The 15,034-nt window shown below is 37.0% G+C and overlaps 1 protein-coding gene across 1 annotated transcript in view; it reads right to left on the bottom strand.

Moving 5' to 3' along the window:
- The window catches only part of LOC104625856 (ras-specific guanine nucleotide-releasing factor RalGPS1-like), a gene marked incomplete at its 3' end in the record, with an annotated part of 32,044 nt that extends 18,445 nt beyond the window's left edge, over window positions 1-13,599 (bottom strand). The window contains 5 exon segments of the mRNA XM_010293605.1: window positions 6,847-6,940; window positions 8,178-8,315; window positions 8,411-8,502; window positions 12,665-12,698; window positions 13,581-13,599. Coding sequence (XP_010291907.1) covers window positions 6,847-6,940; window positions 8,178-8,315; window positions 8,411-8,502; window positions 12,665-12,698; window positions 13,581-13,599 — 377 coding nt within the window.
- Between the last annotated feature and the right edge of the window lie 1,435 nt (window positions 13,600-15,034).

Below are 15,034 nucleotides of genomic sequence, written 5' to 3'. Positions count from 1 at the left end.
CTTGTAAAGAAGAAAAAGGGGCAATAACAGCAGAAAGCAAAACCTAACAATTTTATGCTTTTAACAAGATTTTAGAATGAGGCATGGTATCATTATACAATCTAGAAAGCACCTGTGGCATGTGCTGCACTTAGAAGTTCACTGACAAAGCAACAAGTGACTCTTCAGTGCTATAAAATGAGATTACATCACTCTCCAGCAGTCATCTCTCTAGAAAATATGAAGTTAGATAATGTTGTTTATCTGTTTGGTTATGTTAAAGTACACTTTGAAATCTTAGCCCTTCCCAAGTCTCTGACAGTTTGGCCATTTACTTCAACAATGCCAGAATTCTGCAATGTTTTCAAAATAACAAAAATGAAATTTAACTACTCAACTTAGGAAAATACAGGATATATTAAAAGAACAACCAATAAATATGAGTCTAAATTTGAGTTTTGGTAAACATAAAATACTCATACTGACATGTTTAACAACATATTTAAAATAAATTGCGAGAAAAGAGAATATATTCTAACAATGACATGTCATTCCTGGACCACCTTTTCTCCTCTTCCCTCTCTCCCCCAGAAGGCTGGAAACAATAAAAAACATTTTTCTTTCAAAGAAGAGATACGGACAGTCAGTACAGTTTCAACCACTCTTGGCTTGTTTGTCACGACCCAAATTCATTTTTACAATTCCTCTGACACTGCATTTTCCACTGAGAAGCACAGGTTACATGCGTGCACACACACGCTCATCTGCTCTCACCTTGCTACGTGTGCATATACTTATGCCAGTAGCACGAGCAATGTCTCCCAAATGGTACTCACTGAGTACCAGAATCTCTGGCCCCTCAGATGCTTAATGTGATACTATCAATAGGTCTGTGCAGACTTTGACACCTGATGTGCTTAGAACCAACATTCATCATTCATATCCATCACATACCAAATCATATTCTCACAGCTCACTGTCCCCAATGATATTCACTACTATTACTAGAAGTAAAAAACTACCTTTGTTCCACCATGCCTAATAAACCACTCATAACTCATAAAGACATGCTCTTTTTTGTGTTCGCATCTGTATATGATCAGAAATTCATCTTCTAAGTCACTATATTCATCCAATATCACAGCACTGTTAAGAGTTTTTTTTCCTCAGGAATTCTTCTCAAAAACAAAATCTTTGCTTTACCAGGGCGAGGCAGCCTAGTCTTAGTGCAAGGTCTAAGTGCTGACGTATGAAATTTCAACATTCCAAAATTATACAGCAATAGTTCAGCTAAGAGACATGGTAGGATAAATCCTAGATATCAACCTCAGAAACTGCCCACTAGAAACTGAAATTCCAAACCTGAGGAGTTGGTATTAACAAACTATGGCAAATTGAAAACTAGAAGTAAAACCTCTAGGGAGGGAAAAAAAAAAAACATCACAGTGATTTACTGAATTAACAAGCCACCAATTTACCTTTGGGAATTAAGACAAAGCTTTTAAAGAACAAGGCATAGGGACATTATGTGAAGGCTTTGTTCTTGGATAGTAAAAAGATGATGTAAACAATTTCTTTTTTTTTTTTTAAAGGCTGATACTCACGTGTTAGACTGGCATGCTCTGTAAAGTAAGTTGGACCTCTATTCCAACCTAGTCTTAAATAACACTCTGCTACTGAGTGCTGCCATATAGCTCATTTAAGAGTAACCTTCCTGACAAGCAAGAAAAGAGGAACATTACATAATGCAGAAAATAAAATAGGTAGCCAGTCTTGAACATAGTTTTGTTTCATAGGAGTATGCTCTCCAGTACAGGATGAAACTACTGATAGGACAGAAAAGCTACTTTTACTGAGTTTTCCCAATATTAAGCATGAGAGTGAAGACAGAGAATAGCCTTACATGAACAAGAAATTTAGCTGCTCCTTGAGGAGGCTGAACAAAACTTACTCATCTTTCTTGAGACAAGGAAGACCTAAGTTGCAATAAGGCAGTGCAGTCCTCAAAGCTGTCACTGAGGGCATTTCTGACCAGTATTTGTGTATGAAGCAAAACGGGTCTGACATATCTGGAACATTTTGGGCTGCCTGTGTAGCACTTAAGCAGTAGGTCCAACAGTTTCTGGAAGCTTCACTGTCCCTGAGAATGTCCTGTGGAAGAGGCAGCAAAGTCACAACTATAGCTATTGATCCACATGGCCACTGGATCAATAGAAATCTCAGACTAACAGTGAAGGTTCCCCCTACCTCTGCCTTTGACAACAATTCTTGGTGGAAAAGGTCCGGGGAGTATAGCTGCCTGGGAGGCCCATTTAAGATGGACTGTGGCCAAGGTTCACTGTTACTATATTTTTTAAGCATCTGCCATACAATTCCTGCTAGCGTAAGACTGAGAACAGAATGGTGCAGCTGCCATTTTTATAGCACCATCATTATTAGGAGTCAGTATAACATTTTAATTGCGTATTGATTTCTCTCGGATGCTTTCCCATAACATCTTGCCTATCTGAATCTAAATTTGAACTGATCTTTCTGTAAATCATCTTATTAGTATATTGGAATATCAGTGTCTTGCCTCATATGCTCTAAAGAACTGAACTATATGTATAGATAGCAGCCTACAGAATAGGATTCCAAACCTGATTGCTCTGTCCAGATAACATTGTCACACAAATAATAGTCTTCAAACCAGCCTTTACTCAAAGAACAACTGTGGAGAATACCAGGCCTGACCTAATGATACCAAAAGGTCAGCAAAAAAAGTAGTTTTGGAACTGCTGCAAGGCATGGCAGGTTAGGAAAGGATGCGGCACAGTACCGCAATGTTTGGATAGCACTGTCTAGCTCAGGGAAACCTGAGGGACAAGCACACCTGGGGACAAGCACTCATCTTGCACTCCTGGCGGAGGAAGAAGATCCTGCAGCAGCTGCATCATGGTATCTCTGAAGCCCACTGGCTGCCAGTGATGCCCTGAGATAACAACGATTAGCAATACATTTTGGGTTTAACAGGAGGGAATCCTGATGCTTTAGGTCCTATTTTTGCCCCCTTAGTCTTCTAACTAGCAAATGTTGTAATTTCTCAGCTTCTGCAGAGAAAAGCATATGGGCTGAGCAAAAAGATCTATTATTTTTAGGATATGACATCATTGTCAGGGGTTTTCTGGAGTGTTCCTACTTGCTGACAAGCACAAATCTAAAGTAAGCAATTGGACTGGCACAAAAAATTGTAGAGAAAAGCTTTGTTTATATAAAGTGGCTGCCAAATTTTCCTTTTCAGTGTAATTGAGGTTCTCATTTGGCGAAACGTGTGTTGGGATCCTGCCAATACATTTTAGGGCAACTATCTAAGCTTCTCTCCCTGACAGCCTGGTACTGAGATTGTTCTGTTCTTCCTGCCAAAGGTCAAGCATATGTCTTTTCAGAATACACTAATGCTCTCCCCGGCTCAAAAAGAGCAGTCACTGGAAAGAGAAAGAGAGCAGAGATTCTTTCCCACTATAAAAACTTAGCACTCTTTGCCTTTTTAAGGCTTACAGTTTCTTCTGGCACGGGACCAGAAAATGCAATGAAACTAAAGATCCACTAGGGAAAACTGAGAGGAAAATGTGAAATGAAATATTCAAAACAAAATCCAAAAACTTCTTATCAAATACAAAGATGGAAGAGGAACGAGAGTTCTCTTTAAGAGTAGCTGAGATGAGTTCTGATGAATACAGACTTTAATTTAAAGCTTTATTCTGATGAAACAAACATGGTAGAAAAAGGTCAAAGTTCTCTAACATATATAAACTGCAGCAACTTTACTATGCTAAGAATCAAATCTTTCCCTCTTGGCAATACCTCTTGTGACTTCCGCGCAGTTCTTCCTTGCTATAATGAAGCCTAGAAAGAAAACTGCTAAATTTGATTGAAATATTCTCACAAATAACTAAATCAAATGAAAAAGTACTAAATGATCTTTTAAGATACATCCAGCATTATAAGCAAGGCTGCTGCTGAAGTTAAAATGATTTTCAAATTTAAACTGGAATTACTCATGACTTGCAGTTTTTCCAAATGTTATGTTACAGTGTCATATACTTATAGAAACCACTTGCTTAATCTATTTTTCCTAAGATAATACAGTTCATGAAAGCTACTGTATATATAATGTTAACGTTGATGCATCATCAGGAAACTCCATCTAAAAATCAAATGAAGCAACATGACTCGTTTTTTGAATCCAATCCAGAGGCCTATATCAACTACCATTCTTCACCTTTACCAATTGCTACTCAGTTTAATTTTGCTCTATATTGGCAACTTTAATGAAGCATGGATGTGGAAAATTAGCAAATAATCACTTTTTGTTAAATTTTAACACTGAGATTTAAATCACAAGACTACCCTTAACACAAGTCTTGGACTTCCTGACCTTTTCAAAGGGCTATGCACAATGCTAATGTTCAATGTGCATCTGCTGCATAACGAACCTTTATTTGTGAAACGTATACAATGACATAAGACTGAGAAAAGGAAGAACATACACATACTCTGTATGATCCTGCCATGAGCACTCTCACAGGGATTCTAATTCCATGAAGCAAACAAATTTTGCTACAAAAACATCACAGAAACACATTCTTTTTTTCCAAATAATTTTCCTTCACAAACATCACTATTCTTAGTATCAGTGATCAACCAGACACAAAAGCCCAAACCTATCAAACCACAGCCAAGTATGATCTTTTGCAGTGAACTATCCCATGCTATTTCAGTTTCTTTTGCTGAAGTTTACCCTAAGCAAGGGGACACATTTTGGACGTTTTCTTTCTATTTCAAGTATGTCCTGATAATACTTGGAGAAGTTCCAAAAGAATACCTTGTCTGAATGGTTTTACTTTTAGAATTATTCTCTCAGGAAAAGCAAAGTTCCACACACATTTATCACAAGAATCTGTATCGACAGATTTGGCTGAGGAATAGTACTGTGCGCACAGTGGCCTGAACCAGAGCTAAGTGGAACAGCTTTGGTAGTTATGTTCAAAATCAAAGAGAAAAGACAAATCACTTGACTCATGCTATGCTCAAACACGTGGGTTTTTGTCTCCGTTATGGTGACACCTTTTTTTCCTGAACTGTCTCAGTAGGATTTTGCATCTGTATGCCAGCAATATCAGCTATAATTGCAGAGTAATGTAGAATGGTTAGGGTAGGTCATTCTTTATGCTCATATGTACATGACCCCACACTGGTAACACACATGTCTTCTGATTCACTGAATTTGCTCTTTTCTTTTCACAAACGCTAACTGGTAGCCTTCATTTCATTAACTTTTCAAGTTGATCAAGTTTCAACTTAAAATTATTTAATTATTTGTCTCTCTACTCCAATTAAGAAGCCGTTCCAGAATTCCATTACTCTGATGGTTAGGAACCATATTTCAACATTTAGCTTCTAAATTTTTTTATTCTTTTTTCCTTGTACTACCATTATAATTTAGTTTAAATTGCTCTTTACCCTCCCTATTTTCTCCCAATTGTGTTTATACATAGTGATTCTATTACCTAAACTTCTCCTCTTCTAGGCTAAAGCCAAACCTAATTCTTTATGTCTGGTGTTACAAGACAGACTTTGTTCACCTAATTGCACCAGAATTTTTTAAACCCACTCTAAGCATGGATGGCCAGAATTGCGCACAGTACTCCACATAAGGTCTCACCAGCTCCTTTCAAAGCAGTATTAACAACTTAATTTTTTATAGAAACACTGTATTTGATAGGGAGTAGGGATGAATTTATCTCTTCATGGCTGTATCTCACTTCTGACAGACATTTGATCATATGGCTGATCACAAATTATTGTTAGAATAAATCTATAATATTTTGATTTTTGTGTGACTATCATTTTAGTCATCAGGCCATCTGATTCTTCCGTTGTGATATCCAAACAATCTTCTACTTCGATGAACCCTTCCAACACTGTTTTATTAGCATATGATCTATATACCCAAAATGCCAAGACAAAGTTCTTAGCTGAAGTACTTAATAAAACTGGCAACAAGACTGGTTTTAAAGTAGTTCATCAGCAACCTTGCTCTCCAGAACATACTATAAAATCTTTCATACCACCATCATATTACTGAACAGCTGGTTGCCTTGAATACTTCTAATTCTGCTCACCTAAACAGAGTTACTATATTTGTCAATAGTTAAGTATATAGCATTGCACCTACCTTGGTTAAGTTATTTAAAACCTTGGCTGCTAGACCTATGATTTAATGTGCTAGTTCTTTCAGAATTATTGGCTAGGGATTATCACCTCCTTTAACTGGAGCACATTCACATATTGACCAATGTGCTCTATGGTGTCTATTTCACACCATTGTGTGGGTTAGCTCTTCTCCACCTCTTTTTGTAAGCATTGCTTTAACATGCTGAAATCCCCAAAATCATCAAGTTTGTATCTTAAGTATCAGCTTATTAAAAATAATAATTTGAAATGGGAAGATGTTTTTTATATATTATTTACAATAGCATAGAGTCAATGCTGGACATCTTGAAGATGGCTTTAGGGTTCCTGAACAAAATTCCCAGAATACAACCATCATGTAATAGAATAAAGACTAGATTTTCATCTGCTTTTAACTTTTAAAAAGATATTTCATTTTGGAAATCTAGTTAAGAGTCATGAAGGAAGACTATCATTCTGGATTTTACTCAGGCATCCTGGTATTATCAGCTCCATTACTAAAATATTAAGAACACCAGACAAACCCCAAAACATCTTCAGTCAACAACTTTTTGTTCAACTCTTAATCAAACTAACAGCCAAGTGATCTTTCCATTAAATTACCCAAAACCTGAAGAAAAGAACAGTACTTACTTGAAATTGTCATCTTCTACAAATTTCTGAAGCTCTTCAATGTAACGGACAGACTTCAAATACTTTTGCACATGGGGCAGTGTTGTAAGATGATCTGTGGAATATTCAAACAAGCAAAAAAAAAAAAAAAAGATGAACATTCACATAATCCAAAATTAATTACTCTTTCAGGGTTTTTTTCTGGTTATCTTAATTGAAACAGAGAATCTGAACCTTCCTAAAGAATAAATCAGGTAGAAATATTATTTTGTCTCTAAGAAGATGTCGAAGATTTGATTGAGCAAAAGTGATGATCAGTTCTTAAAGAAAACACAGTTGCCTTTCATGATCATGAAAGCCAGTGGATTTTATTACATGCTATCTCATAAGTAGGAAAGAGTTATTTGCTGCAAACCCTGCTTGAATTTTGTGCTCACTGTTCTGGGGGAAATTAAAGCCTGCAGCCGTGGCTGTTAGTGATTCTCATATGAACACGAAGTGAAGAGACTTTAAATTCTTCAATACTGAAGATTGAAGAATGCTGAATACCAAGAAAGACAGACACCGAGTTCAGAATGACAGAAAAATCCTTTGACACAGGACACATGGACAGGAACATGCCTTCTAGTATCTAACTTAACTTTTATGCTCTCATAAAAACAACTGTTTTAAAGGCATCGATTGTTCCAGAATATTGTTTCTTCAAGACCGTATCTTAATTTTCATTCTGATTTTAACAAAAGCACTCAAAATTAATGCATAGCATTGCAGGAAGCCACCAAAACTGTAAAAAGGAAAAGGCCCGTGAAATAACGAGGTTTCTTTGTCATTAAAAGTATTCAAAGACAAAATGAAACTCACAATAAGAACATGATTATATGGATTGAAATATTTGTATTTCGTTTTGTAAACATATCATCAGGATACTAACAATAAAATGACAATGCAATTAACACATTCCATGCTCCAAAGACATCATATCTACTGCAAAGGAAAGGAAAGGAAAGATATTAAGATAATTCTTTCTGACTGCCTCTGGTGGAAACAGAATATAACACAAATGCAATAGCTGTACTTGAGAGCATGTCATTTGTAGCCCACATGCAGCAGTAAACTCTGCACAACTTCTGTTATAGCTCTTACAATTTATTAGTTGCCTAACTTATTTATTTGCCTAATTTACCGGTAAGATTGAAATTGCACAGAACTGGAAGCTACATAACTTACTAGTGTTCAACTCTACCAATGTTAGCCTCTTGTGTTGCCTTTACACAGGGCCAAATGTGCTTTCACAATGTTTTCACTAAAGAAATTTTAGTTAAGGCTTAATAGGTATAACAAAGTTTACCAACCATAGTTACAGGAGACTTGCAGATCAGCTATTATTCGGAGAATATTGTTCATTTGATTGGATCTTTGTTCATTCTCCATAATGCTGCCTGAAGCGGGATATGCAGAATCAATGTAGATTAAATCCAAGAGATAAATTCCTGAAACAAACAAATCAACCAACCAATTGATTTAATGTTTCAAAAAGAAATAGTTGCATAATTTTTAATGAATATGACCGCCAGCAACTATTTACCCCTATTGTGATCTGGGCCCATTAAACAAAGGAGAGCTTGGGATTTGCGTGTTGAAAAATTCCGTAATTCACGCTTGAGTTCTATGACACCTCTTAAAGAAAGGACAGAAAAGATTTTGCTCATGTATACTTATATAGGCTAAAGTCTACTATAAAGTAATTTGCAGGACCACAACAAGGACACTAAAAAAAGAAAGAGTGACAGCTGCCACAAACCACTGATGATGGTCCAGGCAATCTGCACGGAGCTGACAACAAGCACAACAGCCTCTAGCCACAATGAATAGAGTTTAGCACTGCACTGTAGTGCCTTCTGGGTCTGCCGCTATTTACTACATTAAGATTTTACTGCATGTTTTGGCTGAGGCTCCAGGCTATGTTTGCTAGAAGACGGAGGTTTCTATTGCTATTTAGGTTTTGATTATGTGATGACTTAAAAAAGAATAAAGTTTACGGATCGAGACTGTCTGATCAACTTAATCCAGTGCTCCTTAACCATTCTAATAATATTTTTTTCTTTTTTTAAGTATCTAGTTGTAATTTCCCGCGTTACAACTTCTGACTGTTGCCTCTTGTGCTTTTGCTGGGCACCTCTGCGCAGAATATGGCCTGTCTGCTTTATAAGCCGTCCCTCTCCGACAACAAAATGTGTAGGAAAAAATAATGAATTTGACCCACAGGGCTAGATAACTGTCCTTCATTTTGCTACCAAATAAAATTAGGAGACTAAGAAATGGGAAATTCTACTGCACAAACGTAAATGCACTAACACACTCTGATGCACAGAACAAAAATTTCTCATCTGATTAATGGGTGAAATCTAGAACCTGACACAGGTTCTTCTACAGCATTAAAATTACCAGTTTAAAAAACTAAGTAAAAAGAGAATAATTGCATCTTCTAAAAAACAACATAAAGTAGATGATTTAATCAGTTTCACAAAACCTTTTCAAGAAGAAAAAAGTAAGTCGGCCTGAGAACTTGACACACACTAACATTTCTGGCTTTTCAGCCAATCTGTTAAAAGGTGAACACAGGCAACCCACTATCAAAATTCTCTGGAATAAGTAAGTGACTTTGGTCTCAAGGCATTGGTAACCTCCTGATTGCTCACTGTTGTTTTCTATTCCACCCAGTGAGATCCATTCCATCAAACTCAGCTGAGAACTTCCTCAGCAACGCATGATAAAATTTCAGTTCTGTAGGAAAACTGTGTTGTAATCTGTAACAACAGCACAGCATTTCAGTGCATCTCATAGACATGTGCAGGACGGTCTCAGACAGAATCTGCCTGTGAAGCTCTACAGGGAGGATGGAATCCGACACATTTTATCCTTTCCAAAAACAACCATAGCTTTGCAGGAACATCTTTTTACCATTTATTTAAGTGATGACTACAAAAGCATTGCAATTTTATAGCTGTTACACTAGTTCAGAAGATACACACAAAAGATGGTTTTAGTTACTCTTAAGTTGGCAAGCAGCCCAAAATAAAATAACCATTAGAGAAAAAATTTTTGTGTGAGCCTATTTTGCTCAGACTGCAAGTTATTCTAGATTGTCCAAGTCTTGGGACTCATATTCCCAGTACCCGATTGCCAAGAGGTCTAGAAGACTTAATAATCCCATGCTATTTGCTCTTCCACCTCTGTTGGAGCCAGCATGAAGATCCTAATATATAAATCCCAAATTCTTTCCTTGAAAGAGATATTCTTACTTCCAAAGCTTCACAAGGAGGGTTGCGTAAATGCAGAATCTTTTGAAAGCACGCATGATATACAGATTAAATATTTTTCATAAGTCAGTATTCAGAAAATTCTCTGTAAGATGATACGCAGTAGAAAAAACAAGTATCACACAGGTCTTTGCCTGGTTAAGGGCTGCTAGTTTTTAGTTCTGTAATTTAGTTAAAAAGACAGAGAGCATAATCTTCTGGTCTCAGATGTCATTCACAAAACTCTTACTGACCTCAGTGGACCTGGAAGGGAAACCCTTTATGAATGCAGGGAGAAAATGCTGTACAAAATGTACTGAGTCTGCTGTGAACACTGTATTCACATAGACTGAACAGAAATCACTGTATGTGCTCTGTTCAGGGATCACTGCAGCCATTGCTACAGTACGTCAAAAACATTATCGCAGTCTGATTTTTCTTTAAAGGATTGCTCAAACGTTTAGGGTCAGCTATAAGGCAGACTTTCATTTAATATATTCCTAAACTATTCTACAAGCTGTGCAGGGAAGTTAGTGCTTCTTTGTTGCAAAGAAAGTCAGGAAAATAACTTGTGGAAATATGGTCATTTTTATGCTGCACATTAGATTTTTCATACTGGTTTTTTTTGAGCATGTTTATAATTAATGACTCCCCCTCCATCCCACATTTTCTTGTCCTGCCTTGAAAAGAGCACTCTTAGTGTCAAGAAAATAGCTAGCTGGCTCACTTTCACTGTTCTAGCTTTAGAACATTAATTTTTTTCAATAAATTCTAGCTATTAAAACAACAGGAAATGCAACTATGCTAGTGAAGCGCAATTTTTTAAAAGGGAAGGAAAGCCACTACAATGAAATGCATGAAGCACACATAAGCAACACACTCCAGGAAGAATTTCAGTATGCTTGCACTAAATACTGATAATAATCAAATCTTTGGAAGTGTATTAAGTTTACGCAGTGAAAACAAATAATTTCCATGTAATCTCCTGGTAGCAACTGCCTCAAATTTACTCTGACAAAAAAACCCCAACAAACCAAAACCCTGGAAATAAGATTTCCTTCTGGGAAAACAGAAATTCTTTCCTGAAATTAAAATGTTCTTATGGGTTTTCTAGTAATGCCTCATTAATATTATGTAGAGCTATAAGTTACAGACCACCAGCAATAGTCTAGCAAATTGAGGAAAAGCCATGTGGCTTACTAGGGTTTTCTTCTTTATAGTTTATGAAAAAAGAGACAGACCTGGCAATTTTGTAGGATTCTACTAAGTACTGAGTAACTGCATGAGCAAAATCTCATTCACATGTTGAATACAGCCCATACTTCACTATTACATTGTTTTATAGCTCAGATTCCATTCCCATGGAATTTTGCACATCTCCATTAATGTTTCTGCTCTGAGACTTAGGAATACTTTATGGAAATCCCTTGCAAGACTTCTTCTCACTAGTGCTGCGCTTGCTACATATCTCCTTCTTCAGATCTCTGCCAGCTTGACAAATAAGTGGCTCATTGGGTCACAGTGGATTATGTCCAGCATTAGCCAGGCTGCAAGTGCCTCCCTCATTTTTTAGTTTTTAGTCTTCATTCACACATTCTGCAAAACTCTTCCACTGCTTAGGGAGGAATGTGTGAATAAATTATATGAACTGCCATTGAAAATGAAGAAACAAACACAGAGGCAGTGATAAGCAAGAACAAAGAACTGTTAGTGCTTTGCTAGGAAACCATAAGGTCATGACTAAACTCTCTCTCAAGCCCCTACCAATCTGTGAATTTGGACTAAGAATGAACTATATCCCTGTCAGGCCCACTCACACGATTAATAAGAGAGTGCTCCAGTGGCCAAAGGTAATTTGACGACCCCATCAGAACAAAAAAGGATGCTTAGTCCTTGTAAATGAGTGGAATAGAGTTGGATTAACTACAGAACATATAAACCAACTGGGATTTCTAGTCACAGTGAAGTGAAAACAAAACAAAACAAAACGATGCTTAGAAATCAGGTCAAGTTTTACAGTCTACTTTAACTTCCTCCAATAGCCCAGACCAGTCCTTTAAAAATTTTCTTCACATATTAAAAATGTTCTCTCTTGAAGTAATGTATCTCATAGATATGTGTATAGTTCATAAAGGAGAGGTTCATGACTCAAGCTATCTTAACGCTTTCAGTTTAAGAGCAACCTGAGGTATTTATTGCTTTCTCCCAAAACGTATCTTCTAAAAACTATTCTGAATTGTCTTCATTTCCATCTCTACATGTTTCTATCTCTAGAAAGACATAACTGTATATAATTAAAAGTTATGTATGTTTTCAATAACTGTTTTATTTGTTCTATTTTCTAACAAAAATACCCTCCATTTTTGTAATCTGTATTAGTAGTTTGGGGTTCTGGACCTATGGATTAAGTATGCTGATACGCTTCTACTTCTCTCAACTACAATAATATCCCAAGCCAAAAGGTGAGTGACATTTAAAGAAAGAGGGAGTGATTGAGTTTGCTTTCTCTGTATGCTTTGAGTACAGCTCTGTTAACTTACCTGTGGCAGTATACTTTTGTCTCTGTGCACACGCCTGGAAAATCAGAATTTAACTTAAGAATATTAGCTGAAAAGGACAGCATGGTTAGTTTTGTACATTTATACATTGTTGTAGACAACATTTTAAATCTAAGAGATTACAGTAAATTCCCCAATAGATTGCCTACTGGTAACTATAACAAGAGTTCTTTCTAGTGGTTGCTGGTGCTTGCTGCCACCTTTATGTTAAAAATCCTACATCATTATTCTTTCCATTTATTACACCTTACATGCTGCCTAGTTCCCACATCTCCATATTTCCTCAGCTTTGCAGGAATACTAGCAGTCTCTGCCAAGTCAGTGAGTGAACCGCATATACATCCACGCCATAAGTAACCCATTGAATGACCTGAGCTTGACTGTTAAAAAAATAACCTAGAAGAAACCATCTCTCCTTTGGGCACAAGGTTTTCCCCAGTGTGGCCTGAACACAGCACAAGCCTCTCCTGTATGCTCGTTCCATTCTCTGACTCTCCTTTCTGGTTTCTTGCTTTAGATCTGACTGGTCTTTGCTGTTTATGAGAATGCTTGGATTAACAAAGTGTATACAAAAGCAGAGGGGAAAAAAAAAGTGAAAAAAAAGAAAAAAATGAAAAAAAAAAAGGAAAAAAACCTTCATCTGTTTAGAAGACAATTTCCTACAGGTTTGTCAAGATCAGCAACACCAGCTTTTCCTTTGTCCTTTGAAAGTTATGGGTACACGTAAGCCCTGCTTATATCTGCTTTACTTCCATATCCCAGTCTTACTTACATTTTAGGGGGGGAAAAACCAACCACCCAAACCCCAATTCCTACTTTCAGCTCTTACCTATTACAAGAAGGTCCAAACATACTGGGAGCTGCTTCTGCTATCATCCAACACACGAGAATTACTAACCTTTACGCACTGCCAACATGGACCAGGCTCCTTACATATCAGAATGAAGGAATGAACCCCAATTTCCCCAGTATTGGAATGGCTCTGTAGCAGTCTGATGCGGAGTAAAACCAGACTGAGTCACCAAGACTTCTCCACGACCTGGAGATCCTACCTAGAATTAGATTCCACATCACAGCTCTTCACTGTCCGCTCTTGTCAAGTGGCACATCAAAATGTAGTTAAAGGGTGTAAAACTTCTATTTGCTCAGAGCCTCTACACTGCAACATGCCATATGGCAGCCTGGTTCGAGGCTACTTTCTAGCAACTTTGAGCAAGTTTGCAGCTATTCTCGTTGATATCAACACCCTCTTGATCTGTATCAGTAGTTGTAAGCATTTCCTCAGGACAAACAGTAAATTTTCCAGGAAAATACATAGATAAGGACCAGTGAGACACATGAGCAACAAAAAGGATGCAGGCGTTAGCATAGGTCCTATAAATGCCAAATAAAAGGGTACAGAAATGGGCTTTCTGTGGGTAGTGGAGTACAGGAAGAAAGAAACCAAACTGATGGATGCCAATACAAAATCAAACTGAATGTAACATGCTGGAATGTGAGAGAACATACTCTTTGTAAATACACATCAAGCTACACATTTTCAATGGTGTACCTCTCCCTCCCTCTTTTTAAAGCAAGAAGGATGATTAGGTTTTTATGATTTTTTTTTTTTTTTTTAATGTTACCAGCCTTCATCTGGGCAGTGGCATTTTGCACTCTTCCACATATATGATGTGATAATAGGAATGATGAGAATGAGTTTATTTTGCTCAGAGGAATCACAAATTACTCCCTTCAGCAAAAGACTAAGACCTTCTCAAACGAAAGGCTCAGGGTTGCCATATGCCAAAGAAAACACACAGCACTAGCTTTTCAAACCTTGGCTTAGATTCGTGCTACTGTGCACTGAAAAAAGCTCTCTAAGATGTGAAGCCATCAGGATATTATCCAGAGGGTGAGCTCATGGGCAGCTGCTTCCTCAAGCAAAACATTTTCCAGTGATACTGACTTTTCTCCATTGTTACTAGAACTAATTTTGCAGCTGGGCATTGTATGCAGACAACACAGTATTCATTAGTTTATGGTATCATGGAAATAATAACACAGACTAAGGAAAAAGCATAACCTAATAATCCAGAACTAAATTTATCAATGGAAATCACACTGTGTAAAGGGGGCTGAGTATTTTAAAATTGGCAAAATTAACTATAATACCTAGCTCTTAAATTTTTATTGCAGAGCTCAAAGAAAGCAGTAATATTACTGACAGTTTAAAGGCAGGGAAACTGAAGTACAACAAAAAAAGTGACCTTGAAATGTAGTAGTCAATGCCACCCAGATCATGCATTTTGAGTGCTCATCCACCAGACAACAACTTCTAAGGCTAAATTTTATTGAAAAAGTATTTATGGA

Source organism: Phaethon lepturus, unplaced genomic scaffold, assembly GCF_000687285.1.
Source record: "Phaethon lepturus isolate BGI_N335 unplaced genomic scaffold, ASM68728v1 scaffold35480, whole genome shotgun sequence".
Taxonomy (NCBI): Eukaryota; Metazoa; Chordata; class Aves; order Phaethontiformes; family Phaethontidae; genus Phaethon; species Phaethon lepturus.
Note: the sequence above shows the minus strand (reverse complement) of the source record. Positions and strands in the feature narration are given on the sequence as shown.